At 30.3% G+C, this 26520-nt stretch overlaps 3 protein-coding genes across 4 annotated transcripts; 2 read left to right on the forward strand and 1 right to left on the reverse strand.

Annotated features, from left to right (window-relative positions):
* Window positions 1-1764: 1764 nt before the first annotated feature.
* Window positions 1765-11118, reverse strand: LOC114374095. Its single transcript, XM_028331694.1, has 11 exons — window positions 10989-11118; window positions 9792-9966; window positions 7780-8380; window positions 6981-7131; window positions 6524-6634; window positions 5486-5849; window positions 4990-5232; window positions 4223-4292; window positions 3086-3243; window positions 2300-2366; window positions 1765-2072 (listed from the first exon to the last, which is right to left on the reverse strand). Exons 2-11 carry the CDS (start codon window positions 9927-9929, stop codon window positions 1930-1932), a joined length of 2046 nt encoding a protein of 681 aa, XP_028187495.1. The 5' UTR covers window positions 9930-9966; window positions 10989-11118; the 3' UTR covers window positions 1765-1929.
* A 5283-nt stretch (window positions 11119-16401) lies between these two features.
* Window positions 16402-21333, forward strand: LOC114374496 (endonuclease III homolog 1, chloroplastic). The gene is made up of 10 exons (XM_028332148.1): window positions 16402-16635; window positions 16804-16882; window positions 17406-17471; window positions 17743-17861; window positions 18280-18346; window positions 19275-19366; window positions 19573-19710; window positions 19786-19890; window positions 20306-20389; window positions 20883-21333. The coding sequence occupies exons 1-10, from the start codon at window positions 16465-16467 to the stop codon at window positions 21033-21035; spliced, it is 1074 nt and encodes a 357-aa protein (XP_028187949.1). The 5' UTR covers window positions 16402-16464; the 3' UTR covers window positions 21036-21333.
* A 1720-nt stretch (window positions 21334-23053) lies between these two features.
* Window positions 23054-26289, forward strand: LOC114373496 (gamma-secretase subunit APH1-like). 2 transcript variants are annotated; one of them, XM_028330969.1, is made up of 7 exons: window positions 23054-23356; window positions 23497-23652; window positions 24229-24314; window positions 24620-24745; window positions 25047-25174; window positions 25284-25337; window positions 25784-25913. In XM_028330969.1, exons 1-6 carry the CDS (start codon window positions 23244-23246, stop codon window positions 25296-25298), a joined length of 624 nt encoding a protein of 207 aa, XP_028186770.1. In that variant the 5' UTR covers window positions 23054-23243; the 3' UTR covers window positions 25299-25337; window positions 25784-25913. The 2 variants fall into 2 exon arrangements, with proteins under 2 accessions (XP_028186770.1, XP_028186769.1); XM_028330968.1 differs by lacking the exon at window positions 25284-25337 and having other exon boundaries at window positions 25784-26289.
* Window positions 26290-26520: the final 231 nt, after the last annotated feature.

The raw sequence follows: 26520 nt of genomic DNA on the forward strand, positions 1-26520 counted from the left end.
ACTAATGATACATAAATGATAATGTTAACATAATTAATTAAACAAAATAAGTGTTTTATTTTTATTGTCTTGTCTATGAATAATTTTATGTAAATAATCAGAGTAAAAATAATTTATATACTAAAATCAATTTAAAAAAATATGTAAATAATTTACATATTAATTTATAAAATTTAATTAGAAATGGTAAAATAAATATAAAATTATGTAAACTATTTCTATTAATAGAGGGTCTTAAAAAACAAAGAAACATAAGAAGTGTTTTAGTGATTTATTATTTTGTCTATAAATAAAAAGTCATGAGTTTCTATTAAGATATTTTTTATTTTTTACTTTATTTAATTTTTTTCCACGTAAACATTATGTCAAAAGTTTACATAAACTCCACGTGAGAAGGATAATCTTTTGCAGTATTTTAATTGAATTTTTGGTAAGATTATTTAGCAGTCCTCTTAAATCTTTTTTGTAATAATTTTTTTCATGTATTCATTACGAATTTAGTATTTATTTGACAATTCACTATATATTAAAGCAGTAATTTTTTATATGAATATATGATATATCCCATAGCAACGTCCTTTGTTCTCTTTCATCGTGTTAAAAAATTTAAATTTGAATTGAGCAATAGCATTTGTAAGATTTTATAGCCGTTCCTCGCAAATATATGTGTGTGTGCGCGTGTCTTATGATCCGAATAAACAATGAAATGTACCAAAAATACAAGCCAAGTGTTGATCCCAAAAATAACAGTAGCTACATGATTTTTTTTTGTGTCAAATTACATCTGCTGTTTGTTATTTATATTCATTTAAATCTTAGTTTACTTTTTTACATACTTTTTCACTCAATTTAATCATCTAACTTAATTTTTATTCCTCTGTTAGTTTTTTTTCCTAACTTCTTAATGAAGTAATACTATTATCACTATCAAAAGGAGTAACTCAATTAATTGAATAATAATAAAAAGTACTATAATTGCTAACCTTGTCTCTATTCAGAACGTTATTCTGGTTTAATATTTTCATGCTTCCCTCTGCATCCTCTTCTTGCTTCCATCTTCTTGGCTAGAATGACCTTTCCTGCTATGTCTCAATAATAAGGACTATTCCTTACTTGGTTTCGATTCGTAATAATAAGGACTATTGCTCCTTTTTACTCCCTAGTCTAAAGTGATATGTTTTCCTAGGATTATCTTTCTAATTGAACCCCTTAACTTGGATCACTTTTGGAAATATGATCCAGTTTAAGTTTATTTAAAAAAAAAACACTTTTTCTTAATAAAAAAGCTATTTTATGCCTTTTATGTATTTATCTAAACTGTTCTTTTTAAAAGTAATTTTCTAGCTTTTTTAGGAAACAACTCCAATCTTTCTTAAAATAATCATTTTTTAAATAAAAAATCACTCTTTAAGTTTAAAGTAAAAAAAGATCCATAGTACTAACAATCTAAAAGAAAATCAAGTCATACACAAACTAACTTAGCAATCATGGAAATAAAATTCACTTTAGTAATCTCTCCATCTGAAGGGAATCTCAAGACTTTCAACCATGTGGATACTTTGCTTCCAGAAAAAAAAATAAAAAAAAATTAGCAACCATGTCGAAAGAAAACGGTGAGGAAAAAATTGAAACACACTTGTTTGGTTATGTGTCACAAATGTGACGTCTCGATGGAAGCTGTTGCTTATAGCTTTTGTGTCATTTTAACATTTGGCACGAGTCATTTTAGCATTTGATATGATTGATTTCATGCACATCGGGTCGGGCTTGCAAACAAGACTAAACTGAGATGGAAGAAATGTCATTAATTCCGTCAATGCGTCCATAACAAAATAACCATATGAATTATTACAGTTTTCTTTATATTGTTATTATAGAGGAGAAAACCAAGAACCACAAGGGAAGCATGCCATTTCTAAGCTCCCAAGATCACTGGACTATTTTTTCCTTTAAATTAGTCAACATCAAAGCTGCAGCTGATTCTCTTGCTTCAGAAGGATTGGAACCCACGTTACCCTCAAATGAACACTGAAAGTCCACTCCTTTAACAGTTACATTGGCTTTGAATCCACCTTCAAAAGGAAACACTTGTTAGATTTGATTTGTTAGATCATGCTGCATAATGTTTCCTCAACATAGATACATGAATAACTGCTGGCCATTAATAAGGTCAACAAAAAGTGCAATGATTAAATCCTAATTATACCTAATTAAATTAAATTTAATAGTGCATAAATTGATTCATGAAGAGAATTTATGCTTCTCATGTATTTTGGCTAAATTCGATAGTCTTACTTACCATCTGCATGGGATAAATGATAAGTTGGTAGGACCCAATTGTTTTCGTGACATGTATTGTCTAGTTCCTGCAAGATTAACAAGGTTCTAAATACTTGTTTTCAATGAAGATAAAGGGGATGGTTGGATCGTTGAGCTAATTAAATCAGTCCCTAAACATATACTATTGAAAAATGTCATACAAGAGAAGAGAAAATATCACAGAACAGAGGTTGGTAAGTAATAAGTCAAACTGAGGCACTTCACAAAGATGTACACAGCACAAAATGAAAAAAGTTAACCTCATGTTGGACTAATGGAAGAATCTTTACCCATATTTGGGTATATATTTGAAGACTTGCATGGATTACTAAGCTTTTGGTGAGCAGTAAAAGTTACAATTGTAAAGATGAAGCCAAGCAGCGTATAAATGATGCTCACTGAGGGGGATTGTTCGATTCAAATCAAATCCAATTTGCATAACCCAACAGAAATACTTCTTAAATCACTTCATTCTAGTTTTAGTATGTGTCTGTCAGAAACAATGCTTCCAAGCAATTAGCAACAACCATTTCATCCTGTGTGCATACTTACTAAATAGAATAATCATCATATAAGTGGCAAAACATTTTCTCCTCTTTTACTCAAATCTCTGAAATTACTTGGTGATTATATTAATGCACCACGATTAGAAACACAAATCATAGACCTATTGAATAGGACAAATAACCCAACAAAATATATTTTTAGGTTTCATGTAGTAATAAAAAATTCAAATGTAAAAACAAGTAAATAGAATATGGCTTGCCTGGCATGGACTTTGTGTTAAAAAGACAGCCTCTGACAATTTTTTCCTCTTAAGAGGTAAGCTCTGTTGTTCACGCATCCTTTCTTGATTTCTTACCCATGTATCATTACAGCCTTCCACAATTGATTCAATCTTCAATTTGAAGTCGTCTTCCCCATCTATGTTTGTTTAAAATACACAAATAAAATCAGTGGTTACACTTCACAGTTCATCTTTAATTCTAATATATGGTTCACAGTTCAATTTAATGAACCAGATACTTAATCATACAAGGTATGAACAAGGTATCAGTGGTTGTTCACAGCATCAGCAAGGAATCTGGTACATTAAATCCAAAAGACACAAAAGGTGTCTGGTTCACAGTTCACACAAGTCAATTATTTTCTCAGGCTCTAACTAATTCTAGTATTAAAAAATCATCAGGATTGTACACTGTAGGATTTCGATTTGCAAAGATAGTATATATTAGGTACAAATTAACACAATTGTTCACATAGAAAATCTAAGATCCTCACAGCAGCTTGAGTTTGTAGAGAAATTAAGTTGGAGTGATATTCACTAGTCAGATAACCAAACATGAATAAGCTTAATGAGTTTCAAATTCAAGGATCCAGGATAAGCACTGTTTTGATTAATTAACTGCTTGTTGGACATAACATGCTTGTTGAATTCACATTATCTAGACAATATATTTCCTGAGATCTTGACACCATACAGAGGAAATTTTTTAGTTGATTAGACCTAGCACCATTCACATGCCCAGGAAATTTTTTAATGCTAGTTGAATTCATGAGATCCCAACACCGTGTAATGCCTTAGAAAAAGGGAGGAAAAAAAGAAAAATGTTGAATTTAAAGAACCTGAAACCTTGCTGATGACACTGAAATAATACAATTGGTCTTAACTAGAAGTAGAGAAAGATGCCTACAAGAATTCAACAATCACTGCCTAAACCAGCATCAGACTTGCTTGAGAGTTTGATTGATAGCAAAATAATAACAATAATAACAACAACAATAAGGAGAGGATAAACCCTGAGAAACACTATAAATGGGGGGAAGGGAGGGGGGGTGGAGTCATACTGATAGAATAGTGCACCAGCTAAGCAAAACAAACAACACTGAAAGGAAAACATACCAGTTAGCATTCTCTGAATTTTCTTATCACAAACAGCAATCTCATCCTCTATTTTGCGCTGCTGAAGGGCCTGAATGGAGAAACTAAGTCTAAGATAAATACAAATATGGAAATTCAAAACATAGTACCAAGGCAATCCTTAAAATTAGGTATGGCTATTTTTTTTTTTTTTGAAAGTCAAGTAGGTATATGAAAAAGAATACAATCGAGAAAACAAACGAATAAAATAGAAAATTTAAAAAACAAATATAATAGTAATGAAATATTTCATTAAGACTCTATTTTCTATTTAAAATGTTAGAAATTCTATTATTATTATTATGTTATAAGTTATAATTGTTATAATTATTATGTTATAAGTTATAATTGTTGGCTATGGGAGTAGTTGATGGGAGAAAGAGGCAGAATAATATTTTAACATTTCATGTACAATTGATTATAATGACAATACCAACAATTGGCACACAACACATGGGAGCATGTACATTATGGACCATGTGCATGTGCTACTCTTTTTTTTAAAGTAAAGGTTTGCAGTAGGTAAGCCAAAAATGATGGAAATAAGCAACTTATTTCCCTGATAGTGTGGATTCAGCCAAGTTACTAAAACATACACGTATATATGTCTTGAGGGAACATGTATATCAGTATATATGTTCTTCTAGGATAACGAGTGTATCTTCTCAGTGTGCTCATGCATAGCTACTGAGAATGGACATAAAGTATAATCATTCTTGTAACTAGAAGAAAGCAATGAAAAGTTTTACCAATTCATTCCTCTTTCGTATCAAAGCAGCTAGGGCAGTTTGAGATAATATCTTTTTCGAATCTGAAAGAATTTGGAGCTTCTCTAGATCTGAGTTAGAATGATTTGCAGTCGGAGTAAAGCTAACAAGTTTGCCTTTTTCAGATGAGGTATTGGGCCTATGGGCATAATTCTTGTGCAAAGAAGCAAGATTGTTGACTCCACCTTCAGCAATGAGCATCCTTGTCGAATCAACCTTTAAAGCCTGTCAAACCAATGACATTCAGCTAGATGAGAGATAATAAACAACAGAATTGAGCTGTTTTCTCATAAGCAAAAAAGTCTAGCCAATTAAAAGGTCATAATTTTAGCTGTTTTAATGCTCCCTGCCCAATCACCCCAAATAAAAAACACATCCAAACACAATTATTAGAAAAGGTAATAAAAGTAAACACATCTGAACACAATCTAAGGAAAACAGTCATCTGAACAATTAGAAAAGTAGACAGGTTTCAAACCTTAACAGCACTTGCAGAGCCATTAGAATTATACTTCAGATATGGATTGTTATTTTCTTGATCTACACCAACTTGTACAGTACTGGCAATAATATCCTGGCATTTTTCTTTATTTTGAGATTTGAAAATTGAATTTTCATTCACATCCATTTCCATGGGCTCATTGATATAATAAGATAATGCAGGTGTACAACTTCCATTGTTCTCTTTCTGCTTCTGGGAATCAATATTATCACTGTTTGGCTTACTACCAAGAGAAGTAAATGTGTCCTTATTTACATAGAAGTCTGTTGCTTCAGGGGTGTCCACCTTCACGTTTTTCTCTGTTACCCTTGAATCTTGCAAACTAATTGAGAATGCTTCTCTGCCAAGATAGAATATATTACATAAAAGGGAAGCTCATGGAGATAGTGACAAAAAAAATGGAAATGACGGATAAATGGAGGAACATTGTGTTAAGGATTTGAGACAGCCAATGCATGGATGAGCTTGGAACATATTTCTGCAAATCATCCAACCATGCAACTATGCAAGTGCTGACTCCATGAGCAACAAGGTTCATCAATATTTGGAACTCTCATACATTAACCTTACTTGATTACTTGTGGCAGATGATAATTATGAGTAAAACTGAATGTTAACACTAAAGAATCTCTTTAAATTCTATGATATCAAGGCTTGAGAATGCTAATCAAAAGGCTTTTTGAATGATTCAGGTCGATAGTAAATCCCACAATATGTATTTGATATTGTAAAAGTATCAAAACAGACTCATTCAAAAGGTGTCACTGAAATAAGTAATCATAGATGTGCTTGTAGTTTAGGCATAATCATTGTCACTGAAATAAAATTTGAAGGGAAGACATTAGTTGTACTTTTTTCTTATTCTCATTGGTTGCAAAACTTATGGCCTCAAGTCAAGCATACTTGATGGAGTCATGAAGCATAAAGTGAAATAGCATTGGTTATGGAATATGGATTCAAAATACTGCTAAGTCAATCTAAATAAAGATTTTTACAAAGGAGAACCATGCCAACCTAGAAATCCACTTTGAGATTATTTCAGAGTATGGAAGCACATGGAAGTAATCAATTACTGGAGTGGTAATCCAACTTCTAGAGCTCTTACTGACCAAAGGACCCTGCAAGCTATGCAAAAAGAAGACACAAATGTTATCCAAAAATATATTTACTGCATCCTATCTACCCAAAAACATCTATGCAAAATTACAAGTTTTTTTTAAAATATCAAAATGGAAGGTTAATATAGCATTTGATTCTCAAAGATTTATAAACTAGTTCATAACTTGATTTAGTAGTGACATTAATGTGCAGTACTGTAGTATGAGCACAAGTATATTTTACTTTGCAGCAGGTAAAAATATAGATGACTCCGCCTGATTGGCTGATAGGAAAAAGCCCCATTTCCCTGTCATCAGAACCCTCGGGACCTGAGTCATCAGAGAACTGCAAAACAATAGCAATTAAAACAAACCTTTTAATTAGATCTTGGACAGGAAGTTGAATAACTTCTTCATTGGTCGTCCGGTAGCACTGCATTATATAAAAGCGAGAAGCTGCCTTCTCTTTGCTCTCTGAATAGACAGTACCACTTTCCAAAAGCATAATATCAGTGTTATTGATACCTGTACCACAGTACAAGAATCATATTCAGCTATTTATGTATCAGAAGCATACGAAAAAACTAAAATTAAACATTAACTATCAGGTGTAAGTATATGATGCAATGATATTTTTAGTATAAAAAAAACACAAGAGAAAAAGGGTAAAACAAAATCTGAACACAATAATAACCTCTAGTAGATAGAGATCAACCCTAGGTAATACAGCATGATGCATGTAGTGTTGCATCGTAGTCAAAATGTGGATAAGGCTGACCTTTAGTTTGAGGCTTAAAGAAAGTGCTGTAACATGAAATATTTATTTCCTCATTTCTATTTTTATACAAATTCATTTCAGAATTATTTCCTGAAATTAATTTCCTTTATTTCTATAATTAGGATAGCAAATCAGCATTTTTTTTGCCTGCAATTACTAGGTTAGAATTAGTTAGTTAGTTACAGAAATGACCAGAGAAATAATATTCAGTTGTTCACTTATTTCAAGTCCTATGCATATTAAATGTCCAGCATAACCTATATACTAAACTTTTACTGAAGAACAGGGCAATAGGGCATTCACATTCTCTGAATTATCTCAAAATATTCTCTTCTATGTGCCCCCCCCCCCCCCCCCCCCCTTCCTAAATTCAATTCAACAATAAGGATAATTACCAGTTGCATCCTTTATAGCAGAATACCCAACTTGCAGAAATACATCTTCATCAACTGTTAGTTCCTTTTTGGAAGCCTTTTTAATGGCTCTCCTCTTTTTGTACTGTATTGGTCCTGATGTAACTTCAGAACTTTGACTGGGGGTGTTCAGAACTTTTTCAACCAGAGAACTTTGCTTGGAGGTATTCAGACTTTTTTCAACCAGAGAACTTTGACTGGAGGTGTCCAGAACTTTTTCAATCACAGACCATACCCCACTGGTAATGGAACTAAACAGCAAAAAGCAGTTCTCCTTCTTACTGTCAATTAAAAGGATAGAAACTTTTGTAATGGGCCATCCCTCTATATTAGGAACATCCTTTGATGCATCCAAACATTTACATACATCACATGCTTCCATTATCATTTTTTCTGTGAATGATAGCTGTTTCTCTACATCGGTAAGCTCTTCTTCCTTTAAATTTTGCATGAATTGCATATATGCTAATAAAGGTGGCCTCAAAACCACAGCCAACTTGCAAAATTCATTAAATGGCAGATATGCTAGCTCAGGATGCTGTTTCCTATGGTAGTAGTTGTACAGTAAGACAGCTGAACGCACCTGAAACCAAAAAACTCAAACAGAAAAATCAGTAAATAGAGATGATGATATCCTCCTCATGCACTCCTATAAATATATAATCACGTATTTGTGATACTAGTAGTTCGTAAATCATAATGCAATATGAACCTGTTCATTCCATTTTTAATGAGATGCATGGGGACAAACATAAATGCACCAAGAGGCTACACAGGAGCCCTCTAAGGTGAAATGAAATAGCATTACAGTTATTAAAGTGATGGTTAACATTAGGAATTGTGTTACTCGGCTACCTAACAAAAACCGATACTCCTCTTTAGTTAAGCAGGTCAAATCTCATTAGGCATAGATTGAAAGGTTTTTAAAGAGTTGAGAATGTTATGCATAACTACAGCAGCAGCAACAACAACAAAAAGCCTTATCCCACTAGGTGAGGTCGGCTACATGGACCACAAACATCATCTGACACAATTAAAAACCAAAGTTTAAGGAATACTATTTAGCCTGAGATCTCCCTTAATGATATCCTCTTACGTCCTTTTTGGTTTCTCTCTTCTCCTTTTCACAGAATTAAAAATCATCCATCTACCAATATTTTCTGTCATCTTTTCCTCCTCAATGGCTGCCACACCAATATTTTCTCGTATATAGTCATTCCATATTCTGTCCTTTCTTGTATGACCACACATCCAACTTAACATTCTCATTTTTGCTATACACCCACTTTTCTCTCATGTATGTTATGCATAACTAATTGATTTCATTTCACTAGGGGAAACTATTATCTATGCTTTCTACACTGCATGCAAGCAAAACATGGAAGTAATGTAAATAGATCTGTACAATAAGGAAACCATAAAAGTGAAAGCAATCTTGTTGTATAATTATTAAAACAAACATCTCCAATGATACTCCAAAAATGTAATAAAATAAACCATAAAGAAAAACAGCATAACCTAAAATAGTGTCCAAATAAATCACATAGGTTAACTGTCGGATTGTTGTTTTTCCTCAATAGCTGCTACACCAATATTTTCCCGTATATAGTCATTCTGTATTCTGTCCTTTCTTTTATGACCACACATTCATCTAAACATTCTCATTTCTACTACTCCCACTTTTCTCTCATGTATGTTATGCATAACTAATTGATTTCATTTCACTCGGGGAAACTATTATCTATGCTCTCTACACTCCATGCAGGCAAAACATAGAAGTAATGTAAATAGATCTGTACAATAAGGAAACCATAAAAGTGAAAACAATCTTGTTGTATAATTATTAAAACCAACATCTCCAATGATACTCCAAAAATGTAATAAAATAAACCATAAATAAAAAACAGCATAACCTAGAATAGTGTCCAAATAAATCACATAGGTTAATTGTCAGATTGTTGTACAAGCATAAAAGACACAGAAAAAGAAGACACCTGTTTTGCAACTAACTTCTGTTGAGATGGTGTCGGATTACCCTGGACAGTTGCTTTTGTTGGCAGCAACGGGTCAACCAAGTGCTCTATGAATGCCTGAACTGCATCCTCGGTTGGACAAACATCTGATGGAGCCATGTTCTATACAGTGATTTTCAAGGCCAGTCACCTTTTGCTGTTTGAAACCACAGCATAGGAGAACAAATAAAAAATACTGATTACTATTTTGACAGAACATTCTTGTTAAACAAGTGCATGAGTCCCTTTGTGTTTGCACGGAGGGAAACACAAACTACCAACATTTCTCAAAACAACAAACATTTTCCCACTAGGTAAATCAGATACAAGAAACAAATGACACCATAGCTTTTCATCATAAATCATGTCTTTTGATAAACCATTGACCTCCAAACTATGAAAATTTCTCAAAGGATTTTTTGTAAGGAAAAAGAAATGATAAACAAAAGAAAAGGAAAAAATTGTATCAGAATAAAATTTGCCTTATCAGGAAACAATTTTTTTCTGGGCAAACATTTCTTAAAAAAAAAAAAATAATTGTCGGTTCTAATGTATAAGGAACTTCTTTTTTGGGTGAAACCAATGTATAAGAAACTTGATTCCCCTTCAACAAGGTCTCCGTCTCAAGTTCGAATTTTGTGGATGAAAAAAAAACTTGAGACAGATTTTCTCCTTTTAAGTCACTCCAACAGCTCAATTCAGATTAGTCAGACCCAATGCCAATTTTTTAAATGTAAAAAAAACAACAAACAGAACAGCCTGAGCAAATGGAACAAAATCATCAAACAACAAAGAAACACTCTTTGATTGATCATGCATGATGCATGATCACCAAAACCCAAACTTTTTACCAGCAATGAATTTCAGAAACGTCAACACTCTTCACAGTAAAATTTCCTCAAAAGAGTGACGGAAAAATGAGGCTTCACCACACAATTTTCGAGTTCAAACGCTACAGTGTATTATTCTTTGATCGAAAAGGCAATGAACAACAACATATACGAAACCGAATGCATGTTATGTTCAACACTCAAATTCAAGCTTTTCAGTCACCAATATAAATCAAATAACAATAGAAAAAACGGAAATAAAACAATTTGATTGGCTTAAAAAAAACAATACAAATTCTTTTGGAGAATCGAAATGCAGAAAGAAATTGCAGAGCAAAGGAGAACTCACAAGTTGAAGAAAGAGTGAAAGTGTTTATGGTCAACACAGTGTTGGTTCATCCATAGCACACTGCGCGCAAAATTTTCATGATACCATTTTGCGTTTTGTTGGCTTTGGCAGAGTTTATATAAGAACAGCCTCCAAAGTACTAACGTGTACAAAAAGAGTCTTTTCCAAACATTGCAAAATGTGATTATTTGTTGTGGATTAAAATATAATTTTGGTATAATTAATGTTGTGTTTGATTGGGAGGAGATGAATAAATGTAAATTAAAAAAAGAATAAAAAAGATGAAAATAATAATAGAAATACTTTAAGTACAATAAGAAATAATATAAGTGAGGTCATCATTTTTAAACTTATTTTTGTTCTTTATCATTCTAGCAAACCTACAACATTCATTTCTATTATCAAGTTATTTCCATGGGTGAAAACAAACAGTTGAAGCGATCCTTTCTAATTTCCCAGTTGTTGTAATATTAAATTGTTAGTTAAATTATATAATTTTGATACTTATATTTAAGTTTAAGTTTAACTTTTATGTTTAAAAAGTCTTACTTTGTTTTCTTAAAGTTTTTTCATTGCACTAAATTGCTCTTTTCAGTTAGCTTTATTTTAGCTAATTTGGTGACACATGATGGAAGTTAAAATTGATATTGACGGTATTAAAAATTGTCAAATAAATATATTATGAGAGGTTAAAGTGAAAAAATTTAAACTTAAAATATCAAACTAAAACCTAAAATATAAATAATTATTTTTAAACTCTTTTAATTTTAATCCAAACATGTATTAAATCAAATTAGACAAAATGATTCATGTACATTCATTAGGATTTGAGAATTTTTTCTAGATTTGTGTTTTTTCTTTTATTTTTTAATTAGTATTTCAAATATATATTATATGTTTTTAAATAGTTTTTATTTAATTTTAATTATGTACATGAATAGTTCTATAGGTATTTAATTTTGTATTTAAGAGTTTCTCTTTTTTTGACTAAGTATTTAATAGTTTCTATTTAATAATATATTTTAATATATACAACGAATAAGCATTTAATAGTTTTTATTTAATTTTAATTATATACATGCATACTTCTATCGGTATTTAATTTTTTATTTAATGATTTCTGTTTAATATTATATTTTAATATATACAATACATATGCATTTAATAGTTTTTATTTAATTTTAATTATATACATGTATACTTTCTATGGGTATTTAATTCTGTATTTAATAGTTTCTATTTAATAATACATTTTAATATATACAATACATATGCATTTAATAGTTTTTATTTGATTTTAATTATATACATGTATACTTCTGTATGTATTTAATTTTGTATTTAATATTTTATATTAAATAATATATACAATGCATATGTATTTAATAGTTTTATTTAATTTTAATTATATAAAGGTATACTTCTATAGGTATTTTAAGGAAATGTATTTGATTAGGATTTTAAAAGAGTATTTTAACATAAAAATTATAAATTTTAAAGATTATCTAAAAATATTATGACTTATTAGATTTTTTATAAGATTTTTATGTCAGTTTAGATTTTAATAGATTTATATTATAAGAATTTAAAGATTTAAAAAAATATAGATTTATAAGTTTTGAAAATATTATGTGAATTTTTAAAAACACATTTAAAATTACAAAATTTAGTAGAAAAAATAATAAAAATGATTATGTTTGAGTAAAAAAAGTAAAATCAATATAATTTTTTAATATTTTAATAGATATATTGATTTTAGTTTTATGTCTTTTTATACTAATTTTTCTTACAATAACATCTTCTCATTATCACTTTTGAATTTAAACAATAGATTTAAAAATATATTTTTGCTTTCTGATTTTTTTTAATTGCTATAATTATTTCATGATAAATTTAATGACACGTTTAAATGTGGTGTAATAATAAATATACACTAGAACAAAGTGTGAGGGTGAAAAATGGGTAGGAAACTTGAATGACGAAATTAAAGATGACAGTCACAAAAATATTGTCGTGTCAGAAAAATATGATTAGTTTTAACACATAAAATAAATATTAATTTATTTTAGAAGAAAAAAAAAGAAAAAGGTGCATAGAAAATGAATATATTTGACATTTTTTATTCTAAAAGAATAAGAAAAATATAAATGACACATGCATCTTGAAAATATTAAAGAGAGAAAATGGTACGCGTGATGAAAATAAATAAATTATGATACCCAATAGGAAAAGAAAGAAAACAATATAACAAAATCTTAAAGATTTAGATGAAATTATTTAATAGATGTTGTATATTAAAATGTATGATAGAATCCATCGAAATTTGTATATTTTTTAATATTAAAAGACTTTAATAAGTTATAGAAAATTCTAATTAAATACTATCATATTATTGTATTTCTTAAAAAATCTTGATTAAATACCACAATATTTATTTATACTATTTAAGAATCTTTGAATTCTACATTACTTTTTATATAAAAAAAAGTCTTTTAATCCTTTCAAATCCTAATTCAATACACCTCCATGATTTTTGTATTGAATAATTTTTATTTAATAATATATTTTAACATATACAGTTTGGTATAATATAAGTTACCGGTTTAATTACCCAAATTAAATTATTTTTTACTGTTAAAAAGAAACCAAAGTCAAAACAAATCAATTTAATTAATGTGAACATGCATTAAATATGATTGGCATGAGTAGGGTGATAGTGGTAAACATGAAAAAATCATTCTTATTTTTTTTCTTAAATATATTTTCAATATTTGTAAAATCATCTTTTTTCAAATTCCTACTTAAGGGAGAGTTTGTTTCATGAACTATTTTATTATTCTTGAGAATAAATGATCAGAAAAAATTGTCTCACAATTATTATGAGGTGATAAAAAAAATTAATCATGATATATTTTATTCCTAAAAAATACATAATTTCACATTTTGCCCTTTATTAGTCCTTACCCCACTACTTTCTCATTGTTCCCTTTATGATATATGCTTATTTTTTTGAAATCCTACAAATTGTTCATGCACAATGTTCTTACAAGTTGATTTATTGTTAATTTCATTCTTACATTTTACGATAATTTTTCTTTTCCTTCTAATATTTTCTTTTAATAGGAAATTATTATTTCTCTTTCAATTTAATTGTCAAACATGTGAGGAAACAATAGGTATAATGAGAGTTTTTGTAATAAAATTATTTTAGTAATTATAATATATATTCTTAGAAAAAAATAACTTAACCAAACACAAGTTTTAATTATTCTTGTGAATACAAAAAATAATTTCAACAAATTTTAATAGTTAATCAAACACAATTTTTAATAATACCCAAGAATAATATTCTATGTTATATTCCCAGGAAAAAATATTTCTGAGATTAAAAAAATCATTTGTGAAACAAATGTTCCTTAAATTAGTTTTCTTTTAATTCTTGACATATTTTTTTATATTTGATTTTCATATTTTTTTTTAAATATCGATCACATTACAAATAAAATATCACATTTTCACTATGCACATCTTTGTCATGTCATATATATATATATATAATGCGTTTTCCACATCCACATTATTAATCATTACAGGAAAATACGATTGTAGCCGACTCTATAAAAAATGTTTAATTTTTTTCTATATAACAGAAGTCATGAAAAAAAGAAGGTAAAAGCAATACAATTTGTTGAATACTATTTTTTAAAAGCTAATTCTAGTTTTCTTTTTCATTATCCTTTGCTTTGTGGGTTGCTTGGCAGTATCACGAAGCATAGTATGGAAGGTGCGGACCAGTTTTGTACATATGTTTTTATGGAATGCAAATGTGAAATATGCTGTGCGTATGGAATGGTGAGATGGTTGGGGAGGTTCACCTTTGGTTGGTGAGGACTGGTATAAATATTAGTAGTGGCAGATATATATATATCATGATATAGAAAGAAAAAACTATAAGATTGATTTAGTGATTAAAAAAAAGATATTATAATAAAAAAATATCATGAGTTTGATTAAAATAATAATAATAACAACATAAATATGGAAAATTTATTAATCATAAGTGAGTTTTACATATGATTTTTGCATGGATTTACAATCCCTCTTTTTGTATTGATTTGTCAGAGTTGATCATATTTCAGTGTTTTAATTATGTTTGATAAAATATTTAATTAATTTTTAATTTTTTTTCCTGCCTTAAAAGTTTATTTGAACGTTAGATAAGAAATTTTTTAAAATAATTTTTCAGTGATTTTTAATATTTTTTAAAATATTACTTAAATTAATACTTTTTAATTTAACATTTAGTTTTACCAAATACTTATAAGTATTATTCTAATATACAAACTACCCTCAACAAAAAAAAAAATTAATGAATTATGTGTGATGGGAGGAAGAAATGTTTAAGGAAAAATTTAAGAATTTTTGGTGAAATTGTTAGATGAGTGTAACACACAAAAAAGTCACACAAGATCTATCATATAAAATAATTCACAAATATTTATATATTTTTTTTAACACAGTTAATCATTAAAAGTCTCAATGGCAAAGTATGAGATTTTATCATTCTCAATGATAGTTTTAATTTAATGTCACAAAATCTTTTATCATAATTTCTTAAAAATCTGAATTCAATACATTTGTTAGTACATCTAAGTGTTATATATTCTTAATTTGATTGTTACACATATTTTTCTTATCGGTTGGTTACACATAAAATAAAACTTATTAAATAGGTTTTTTTTAATATAAATATCAATTGGTCCTTATCGATGTCTTTCTTAAACATTTTTAATTTTTGTTTTGTAGTGTGTAGTTGATTCTTAATTTAAGGACAAAATTAAGAATATATTACATTTTCTTCTAATCTCGAATATAAACAATATTTTTTTTTATCTATTGCCATTAAGTAAATTTTAACTAATAATAAAATTATTTTAACACACCATCATTTGAAATTTTATTTTTAATTATTTTTTAACAATTGATATCAAGTTATATGATAATCTGATAAATAAATTTATTTTTTAAATGAAATTAATGCAGTTAAATAATGTGAATAGTCTTTTGAATTATTGTAAAGTTTTTTTTTATGAATTTAATATCTATTTATCATGTAAAATAATTTTATATTACTGTCTGATCATAATATAGGATGAGTTATAATTGAATGACTGAATAAAATATTTTATATTTTTATGTATAATTTTTTTTCTATTTTTATTATTATTAAAAATAAAAAAGAAATACTCATATGATAATTATGGTCAAGATAAGATTAAATTATTTGATAATAGTTTAATTATTGAAAAAATAATTTTAATCAGGTTTATTTATTTTCAAGGCCGAATTAGTAAGCACCCCTTTCACTTAGCGAATGGGACGACTAGGAAAAAAAATGACAAAAGGTTTTAAGGGGCTTTTTTGTCAAATCGAATACTGGTCGTTTCGGTTTCTCCTCCTCGTTGGGGCGTGAGTGATGAATATGATGTCTGAGACAACTCGAAGCTTTTGCAAAGCCACCAGTCCCTCCAATACCACTTCCATTATTGAAGCTACCCATTCCCAAGTTCGTGTCTTTATGAGGAGAAATAAGAGACCCAGAAATATGGCCCTCAAACTTGAACAAAGCGATCATCAGGATCTCAAGGTCTCAACTTTTTCCATCGTTGTTTTTCTCTTTTCACTTTTCAGCATAAATGGATCAATGGGTGTCTAAGTTATGATTCATTAGCTTTTCTTCATGTGTTAATAAGGTTTTTTTTTTACTTGAAATGTAATTATTTTTTTAACCGTGACTTGCAATGAGTTATATCAGGTTCCGGTTACACACAAGTTTGGCCTACCAGAGATTGAAGAATTTGCGTATTGTGGAGCAAAGGAATTGACTCAGTGTGGTAAGTGCTTCATTTTTTTACCCTAAAGTTTGCAATGTTGATTGTTATTCCCTATTTTCACTAATGGCAACTTGAACCGTTTATTTATGACGTAATCTTTTATCTGCTAAGCATATTTAAATTCACAGCTGCTGCAATGGTTCCTACTTAGGCGTGTAATGAATTGTTTCATAGATTACTATAGTGATTTGAGAATAAATTAATCTGGTTATGATGTATATATATAGAGCTGAAAAAAGAAGGGGATTACCTAAAACAAAATAGGAATAGGAACATGAGAATGGGTTTGGATTGGTATAAATATTAATAACGCTGATGCTTTTTTTGTTAGTTGCTTTGCGTTACCTTGGAATTAGTTAATAAATATTGGTGATCTTACCCAACCAGGGTTAGAACTAGAAGTATGCATGGATGTGTTTGAGACATGCTTACCCAGTTACTCATTGTGCAAACCAAACATTCTCTTATTCATCTATTTCTGATTGAAACATTGAGTTCTCATATAAGTAGCTTTACTTTCCAGGGAAGTCTGAAATGGGATCAGATGCGATTCCAGTGGCAAGTGAAGTTGCTTCAACAAGATCTAGTGGTAAGAACTAGAAGTGATACGGTATATAGTTGCAAAATGCAATTTTTTTAGGTGTTTTCTTATAAAGGAAAATAATCTACATTCTACCCTCCTTCTCTTTATATTGAGAAAACAGTTTTAGAAAGAAGCAATGCTTTGTTTGTTACTTGCACTCTTTAGTTCTTTTTGTTAATTTTTAAATAGAATTCCTAAACTGCACTTCCGGATGGCTTAACCCTTAGTATTCCAAAAATCATCTTTGACAAAATTTTGAAACTAATATATGATATAGGTGAGTCACCTGCCCAATGGGAAAAGGTGCTTGAGGGGATTCGCAAAATGAGGTGTTCTGCAGATGCACCAGTAGATACTATGGGATGCGAGAAAGCTGGGGAAACACTACCTCCTAAGGTCTGACTCAGTATTCTACTGCTATTAATTTGATCTATGGGGAAAAGATAAGCGTTTATTTATTGGTTTCTGTCTTGGTACGTTTAAGCGATTACTAAATCTGCATTTGAATAGATTATGGGTTGCTGCACAACTTTTGGGGCAGAAAAAGACAACACGGTTAATGCTGATGATTTGACAAATCAATAGTCATTCATCAATCAGTATAGCCATTATTCATTCAATTAGTAGATGATGATGATGACCAAACTAGTCAATCTTCTATCTGTCAGTCTTTTTGTCAGATATTTTTTTTCCGCACTATTCTTTATAGCTGTTGTGATTACAGGGACATTGTAATAACTTTAACTTCTATATTTTTTATGAATCATGACGTCAATAAGTTTACCCTCATCTAAATTCTTATGTGTATAATTAGGAACGAAGATTTGCTGTCCTGGTATCTTCTCTTTTATCAAGCCAAACAAAGGATCCTGTTACTCATGGTGAGTATATATGCCTTCAGAAGTTATAGTATAAATAAGTCGTAGATAAGTTTCTTGGCTTTTGTACATAGAGATGCTTTCTAGGATAATAATGTTCTGTTTTTTTATCAACTATCTAGCACACTTTTGCCTTATGAAAGTATGAGATTAGCAGCATTAACTTGCTATATGGAAATATATCTCAGAGTGGCTGAAGTTTCTTATGTCAACTTATTGAGATGGCTAATGAAGAGAAACTGAAAATATTGGTTGACATATGAGATTGTTAATGTCTAGAAGAAAGTGACGAATTATTGTGGCTTGTTTTGTCTGAATTGAGGTTGTCATGGATTTGGGTAATAAGTTTAATACGGTTGTGTTTTTAAGTTCTGAGAAAGCTGGGAAGATTGGTAGGCTTGCCAGTGTAACAAAAACCCTGTTACCAACATCTTTAGGTTGTTGAAAATGGATTTGTAAGTTATTTGCAAACAAAGCTTCTCCACATTTGAAGTAGTTTAAATGAACATTAATAGAGCATTTCTTGTGATGGTAGAAGACTAGAAGGGTGTTACCAACTGCCTAAGAGAAAGCAAATTATTACTAGAAAAAAAAAAGAAAGAAAATGCAGGAAATTGGAATGTCAAGCATATGTTTTCTTATAAAACATGACATGACAAGAAAAAATAGTAGAAGGACGTAATTAAGGGAGGAGAGGAAAGCAAAAATGGATACTTTCTGTATTTCTTGATATAGATGACTGAATTCTGGAAATGAATATATTGCAAATTAATTGCTAATTTAAACAAATAATTTGGCCACATTATACTTTTCCCCCCAAGATTTTGTTTAGCATCTGTCTTGTTGTATGTAATTCATACTGGGTAGTTGCTTGAAAATGTCTGTCATGCTTCAATTACCGTTCTAGTTACTAGTGTGTTTTTAAGAATAGGAGCAATCCAACGTCTTCTTCAAAATGATCTGCTTACTGCTGATGCAATCAATGATGCTGATGAAGAAACCATCAAAAAGCTGATTTATCCTGTATGTTCCTTGTTCCTTTTAAAGTTATTTCCTCTCCAGAGATTCAAATAATTTGAATTTTGGTGGCAAGTTAAGGAAGATACTTATGAACCTTCCAGTATGTCTTAGCTTGCATGTTATCTTGCCAATTTCTTTTTAAGGTCTTGTTTTATTTTGTGCTGTATTAATTGAACTTGTGTTTGTACTTTTGGGTGTTTTTTTTCCAGGTTGGGTTTTATACTAGAAAAGCCTCTAACTTGAAAAAAATTGCAAATATCTGTCTCATGAAGTATGATGGAGACATACCTAGCTCAATTGAGCAACTACTGTTACTTCCTGGCATCGGTCCTAAGATGGCTCATTTGGTATGTGTAATTGCTTTTCTAATTCAAACAATATGTTTCATTAGTTTTCTGAAGTTAATTTGTTGGTGCAATTAGGTTATGAATGTTGGATGGAACAATGTTCAAGGAATATGTGTAGATACTCATGTCCACCGCATTTGCAACCGCCTTGGGTGGGTCTCAAGACTGGGCACAAAACAGGTTCCTTTAAGTTTTGCCGCTTCACAGTTTATGCATGGGGGCATTATTATCTTATTTATTTGTTCTCACATCTTGGTGCTGGTGCGGTTGTAATGAACTTCATTAGATTTCCTTCTTTTAGGGAACAAATTTATGCAAATTATTGCACACACACATATATTGGTATAATATATGAAGGCATATTCTTTCGTTGATAAATGTTAAATTATAATCAGAAATTTATTACATTTATAGTTAGTAACCTAAAGAACAGAAAAAAATCTGTCACATATTTATAGCATGTCTGAACTCATTCATAGTTAGGGATAACAAATAAGCTCTTTCAAGTGGCTTGGATTTACTATTTAGTTTCTTTGTTTTGTCACTGTTTCTAAAGGTCAATTGAAAGTTGCCAATCCTATTTAATTTGTGCTAGAAAACTTCGACACCCGAAGAGACGAGGGAGGAATTGCAACGGTGGCTTCCAAAGGAAGAATGGGTTCCAATAAATCCTCTATTGGTATGTCCAACTCTTTATCAAAGTAATAGTTGAACAATTTGCTGTTATAATTGAGATATGCTATTCATGCAATGGAACACTTTGCAATATTTTTTTTTCTTTGATCTCTTTTCAATCTTCATCGGTTTAATAATCTTATTTCATGTTTCTCTTTATTGTACAATTATATTTTCTTGTTATAATTTGCTATGTTTTGCTTCATTAGTCAGTTTTATATGGCAAATTAGTGTTAAGATAGTTATTTGAATATTTTACAGCTATGTGTGGGACTCGTGTTCCAACCAACGACAAGAAAATTCATTTGTTTTTTTACCTGTCCGATATTTTGGCATCTTATTTGTTTCAACAATGTAATTAAGTAACATTTTTATTAAGGGGGCCTAGTTCAATTGGTTGAACAAAGTGAGTGAGTCATTGTAAACCCCTGGTACTTGTATTTGATTCTTACGGATAAAAAGAGTAACATCATCTTTTGTGACCTGAATATGACCAGGTAGGATTTGGACAAACAATTTGTACACCTCTAAGACCTCGTTGTGGAGAATGCAGCATAAGTGAGTTATGCCCCTCAGCCTTCAAGGAGACCTCAAACTCAAGCCCATCTTCTTCCAAGTCCAAAAAGTCTGGACTAAACAAGAGGGTTTGACATGGACAAGGACAACCCCCAAAAGAACATGACCCTTTAACCATTCTTTTGGATTTTGGTTCCTTATTTTCTGTCACAGGTTTAATTTGAACGAACGAGTTGTCATGCCCTGTTTTCACATGTACATACATATTTCTAAGTACTGCTGTGACCAACATTACTACTCTTAGGCTTACATTACATCAGCCCCACATCTAGAGAGATGTATATTTTTTGTAAAAATACTTGTATTCACCGTTGGATGATCTGAAACCTGGGGTTTTTATAAGCCTTGATTTTTATATTTTTTCCATCTTTATGTTTTCTGGATTTATCTTTTCGGCTGATTCAATGTTCATTAATCATTAGAGAGATGAAGGATAATATGCAGATTTTCAATTTTATATAAATATAGCTACTTTATTAGGTCAGAAAAAAATTACGCAATGCTGCAGATTGCTCTAAACAGAAAATAGAGAAAAAAGTTTGTTTTTGTGTAGGAACAATAATTCATTAAAATTTGCTTTGGTGCAAACTTTTGTTGAATGGTCTCTTTGCTTGAAGTAAATTCCATTCTTTTGATATTTTCTTCATTTAGCTCTTGCAATGACTTCAGCCACAAGCATTGATCTATCCTTGTAACAATTTGCCATTTAACTAACTAATTATTCTATACTTGATAATATATTTAGCAAAAAATCACATTTAATAATTTCAACAAGATTGATTGAGTAAATGTTTTCCATTACATTGAGATAATGGAATCTTTAAGTAAATATTTATGTTTGATTTACCTTAAAAAATTGACTACAGGTATGATTGATCTTGAGTTAAAAAAAATTCTATAGTTTTTACATTGAAGTGAAAACTTATACAAAATGTGTTTTTTTTTTACTTGAACTTTATACAAAAATGTTGCTTCTAGCTTGGTTATAGAATAAAAATATCTACTAAAAAAAAGAATACAAATATTTAAATATATAAATCAATTTTAATCAAAATTAAGGATAAATGACTATTTTGGTTCATGAATCTATAAACTGATGACAATTTAGTTAGAGATATTCAAAATCAAACCAAATCGAGCGTAAAACTGAAAATCAATCCAAAAAATTGCAAACCACAAAAAAACGAAAGACATCAGTTTAGTTTGGTTTTTGTTTTTTTCAAAACGTGTGGTTCAATTTTTGATTTGATTTTATACATGAAAACTGAACTAAACCTAACTACACTCATTAGTTTAATATAGGACTCATGTTAGTCATATACGTATAGGATCATGTAACTTTGAACTTATGTGAAATGAAAACACTTACACTTAGTCTAAGTTTAAGATTAAAATACTTAACACTTAATCTCTTACTTTTTTCTTTCTTGTGGAACTCTAAACTCAATCTCTCACTTTCTTCTCTCTTATGGAACTCTAAACTGAAAAGCCCAAAATCACTCTCCTTGTGATCCTTTCTATAGCGAGAACACTTACTATTATTATTAGTTGTTATAACTTGGAAGCAAATATTAAGGTATTATTTTTACTTTTAAGTTTAATGGTTTATTATTTAAGTTGAATGATTTTTATTCAAGTTGAAAGTTTAAGTTGACCATTTATACCGTTAATTGTTGAATTAGTTATTATTCAAGTTTTGTTTAATTATAACAAACTTTTTAAGCATTTTTAATACTCACCAGTAGAATTTTTAAACTAAAAAAATTGAATTGAACCAAATTGAAAATATTGATTTGGTTTAGTTTAGATTTCATAAATAATTTAAATTAAATCACATTGCGCTTAATTTTCTTATTTAGTTCGAATTGATTTTAAGCTAAATCATACCTTGAGCACCCCTAAATTTAGTCTTTAAAAGAATGAAATTTTTTGTTTTCTTTAAATGTGTAAAAACTAAAAAATATGACAGTAGTTACGTCTTGCCATAAAACTTGTCCGCAAATTAGATTTTATAAAATATATTAAATTAATTCTTAAACATTATAAGCTAAGGTGAATGGTTCTACAAAACTTAACACATGATATAATTTTTGCACATTTCAGATATTTACGGACTAAATCAGAATTTTTGTTGTTTTAGAAACTAGATTGTGACTGGATTACACAAGGACCAAAATTAGTTTTACAAATATTTATCCAAACACGATAAATAAATTGAGAAGGAGTAAGGGAGTGTTTGGTTACTTCTGAGATTCTTCTGTTCCTAAGAGAGAGAGAGAGCGATGACGGTAGCAGCAGGAATCGGTTACGCTCTGGTAGCACTAGGACCCTCTCTCTCCCTCTTCGTTTCCGTCATTTCCAAAAAACCCTTCCTCATTCTCACAGTTCTCTCCAGGTACTCTCCATTTCGGTTTCATCGATCTCTTATAACCTCAAATTGATCCTCGCCTTTATTACTATTTCCTTTATTAGGGTTTTATGATCACTGTTGTAGTCACTTCAAATTACACTTTGATGTTTTGATCGTGGATGCAGTACGTTGTTGTGGCTTATTAGTTTGATTGTGCTGTCTGGAATATGGAGGGGGGTTTTGCCTCTCAGCACAACAGCTTCGTGGCCTTTTGGAATACTCATTTTCTCATCTGTTGCTTTTCAAGAAGCCCTCAGACTTTTCTTCTGGAAAATATATAAGTGAGCTTACGTTGCTCTCTGCTCTGCTGTTATTAGGTTTAGTTACAAATTTGGTTCCTACACCTGATGCCATTTTTTTGTTTTAGTCTATATGAAAAAACCTGCAAATTGAATCCTATCTTCTGACAAAGTTATGGTCGGGATTGGATTTGGGGTATATACTTAGCACTGTTTTTCATTATAGAACCTACACGAAAAAAATTTAGACTTCATTTTTGTTCTTACATTAAAAAAATTCTATATGTTGGTTCCTAAACTTAACATACCGTTTTTTGCTTTGGTCCCTGTGTGAAAAATTGTAACACCGTTATAACTTTACTAAACAGCATGAAAGGGAATTATAAACAGTTGTCTTGTAAGGACTAAAACCAAAAACAGTGTCAGATATAGGAACTAAATTTATAATTTAAACTTGCTGTTGTTGTTTTTATTTTATGGTTTTACAAATTCTTTTACAATATGATCTAACCATTTCGTAGAAACTTTTTTTGTATTGATATGGTATACTGGTGTTGCTTTTACCTTTTGTGTCTGGATTATTAATTTCATTTTATTTTTCCTGTTCATCTTGTGTAGGAGGTTAGAAGACATGTTAGATGCCTTTGCTGACAGAGTATCAAAACCACATCTTCACCTGACAGATAAGATGCTGATTGCTCTGGGTAAGAAAATGGAGGTTTTCATGCCTACTTTCCTATCCTTAAGATTGCAGTTGTTTGATCAAATTTGAATAAGTCTATTAACTATTTGCTTTTGTCAGATGCTGGAACAACCTTCTCAATACTGCTTACTCTTTTTTATCTTTGTTTTGGCATTTAACTAGATCCTTGATTGAATTTAATTGTATGATAAAATGAATAACTTGTTAAGTTGCTATTGAAAAATGATATGGCCTATTGGAATAAGATCTATATTGTAAATAATAACATGTGTTTTTTAATAAAATATATTTTGGATATTTTCACAGCTGGTGGGTTGGGTCATGGTGTTGCCCATGCTGTGTTCTTCTGCATCAGCCTATTAACTCCTGCATTTGGTCCAGCAACGTATTTCGTTGACCGCTGTTCAAGAGTTCCATTTTTCCTTCTTTCTGGTGAGTTTCCCCACTGCTGGTTGTTGTATGCATGTATATGAATAATATGGGATTTTACAGCTTCAAACTTTTGAAAAATATGCTTATCTAAGGACTTATTGTGTATTTATTTCATTAATGTGAATGTAAAGAGTTTGGATAGAGTTTCGCCAAGAGAATCTTGAATAGGACTTTCCTATTAAGCCTCAGTACTTATACATAAACAACAGTAGCTGCGAATTTTTAAATTTCAAATAGTGCTATGGTATTTTTAATATTTCACCCCCTCCAATTAGTTCACCATTTTTTATGTACATTGCAGCAATTATTGCTCTTGCATTTGTCATAATCCACACTTTCTCAATGGTCATCGCATTTAACGGGTATACAGAGGGGAACAAAGTGGATCAATATTTTGTTCCCATCGTTCACGTTGTTGCTGGAATGGTGGTAAAATCTCACACTCTGCACTATATTTTTGCCCTATAATTTACAACAGTAACTAGTAACTAGCCATCTTCTCTTGTTTCATTACCATTTACCAACGTCAACTTATTAGCTGTTGTCCAGCTAATATACAATATGAGGCCAGGGCCTAAGCAATGATGCAAAGGTATAACATTTTAGCCAATGTTTTCCAACTAATATAGTCTTGAATCCAGAAACGAAATGCCAAACTATCATATATCGATATGACAGAACCATGTAGTTTTTGGTTTGTATAACTTTCTGCTGTATAGATTTGTGAAGTTGGCAAAATGATTAACTCAAACATGTTAGGATGTAGAGAAAGGATCAGTCCTAACAAAGTATATTGTGTCAAGCTTTGAATAGCTGGCAAATGAATTCTTTATGCCCAATTTTTTATGTTGTTAATGTAGCATCTAGTGGTACCTGTCTGCTTGAATTTGGATTGAAACTATAATAAAGAGGTCCCCTCGATATATTTTGAATTATTGTTATTAGTTAAGATTTACGAATATGATATCTTATAATGTTTACTTTTGCCTTCAATTAATGCTTAACTGGTTTCTTTTGACTTGATGTTTCCTTATTCAGACTCTGGTGAATTTGGCGCCTGGCGGTTGTGCTGTTGGCATTCCTCTTCTTTATTTGGTTGCAATCTTGACCTTGATTCATTGTGGGAGGATGGTTTGGAGAAAATTGACAGAAAACCCAATCAGGCCAGTTCACTCATAGTAACTGATAATCTTTGTAAAAAATCTCATCTATAGTTTCTTGGTGCTTGCCATTCCTGTTGGAATACATAAAGATACCGAAAGTTATAATGCACAAAAGTTTTTCCTTGACGTTATGTTCTCATCTTACAATGGGTTACTATGCGGGCAAGTCAACTTTCTGCATTTGTCAGTTTCACTTATCGTCACTGCAATCAGGTTTACTGAAGTTTTGGTTGCAGATGCGGGTTTGCTGAAAGTCTTGATCGTTTAGTATTCAGAAAAAAAAGAGAAGAAAATCTAGTAGATTAAGAGGTTGTTGCTTAAATTGGGACATTATGCCCCTCGCGTTGAAATTCCATTTTATATCAGAATGTTAATTGGGTATATTACGGTAAAGAGTATATATGGGTTATCTCCATGAGATGAAATTCATCTCTTAAGTTACACAACGTATCCGCTAGTAATTTATGCGTTTCATTATGAAATCCTCCTTAGAGAAACTCAAACTCTAATTGTAGGCGTCACTTCATGTCCATTATTTTTTTATCATCGGACAACACAGCAGGTAGAACAATGCACCATAATATTAAAAGAAAATTTTAGTTGGTTATAAGG

The sequence above is a fragment of the Glycine soja genome, chromosome 11, assembly GCF_004193775.1.
Source record: "Glycine soja cultivar W05 chromosome 11, ASM419377v2, whole genome shotgun sequence".
NCBI classification, from domain to species: Eukaryota; Viridiplantae; Streptophyta; class Magnoliopsida; order Fabales; family Fabaceae; genus Glycine; species Glycine soja.

What these genes read in the sequence shown, in the direction of transcription:
- LOC114374095 (XM_028331694.1), bottom strand. Translation starts at nt 9,929, where the DNA reads ATGGCTCCATCAGATGTTTGTCCAACCGAGGATGCAGTTCAGGCATTC. An exon ending in AGAAGTTAGTTGCAAAACAG is followed by an intron (nt 8,381 to 9,791) that starts GTGTCTTCTTTT and finishes TTTTGGTTTCAG; the next exon opens with GTGCGTTCAGCTGTCTTACT. An exon ending in TCATTTATCCCATGCAGATG is followed by an intron (nt 2,073 to 2,299) that starts GTAAGTAAGACT and finishes TTCCTTTTGAAG; the next exon opens with GTGGATTCAAAGCCAATGTA.
- LOC114374496 (XM_028332148.1), top strand. Translation starts at nt 16,465, where the DNA reads ATGAATATGATGTCTGAGACAACTCGAAGCTTTTGCAAAGCCACCAGT. An exon ending in GCGATCATCAGGATCTCAAG is followed by an intron (nt 16,636 to 16,803) that starts GTCTCAACTTTT and finishes GAGTTATATCAG; the next exon opens with GTTCCGGTTACACACAAGTT. An exon ending in GGGAAACACTACCTCCTAAG is followed by an intron (nt 17,862 to 18,279) that starts GTCTGACTCAGT and finishes GTGTATAATTAG; the next exon opens with GAACGAAGATTTGCTGTCCT.
- LOC114373496 (XM_028330968.1), top strand. Translation starts at nt 23,244, where the DNA reads ATGACGGTAGCAGCAGGAATCGGTTACGCTCTGGTAGCACTAGGACCC. An exon ending in ATTCTCACAGTTCTCTCCAG is followed by an intron (nt 23,357 to 23,496) that starts GTACTCTCCATT and finishes TCGTGGATGCAG; the next exon opens with TACGTTGTTGTGGCTTATTA. An exon ending in TAAGATGCTGATTGCTCTGG is followed by an intron (nt 24,315 to 24,619) that starts GTAAGAAAATGG and finishes ATATTTTCACAG; the next exon opens with CTGGTGGGTTGGGTCATGGT.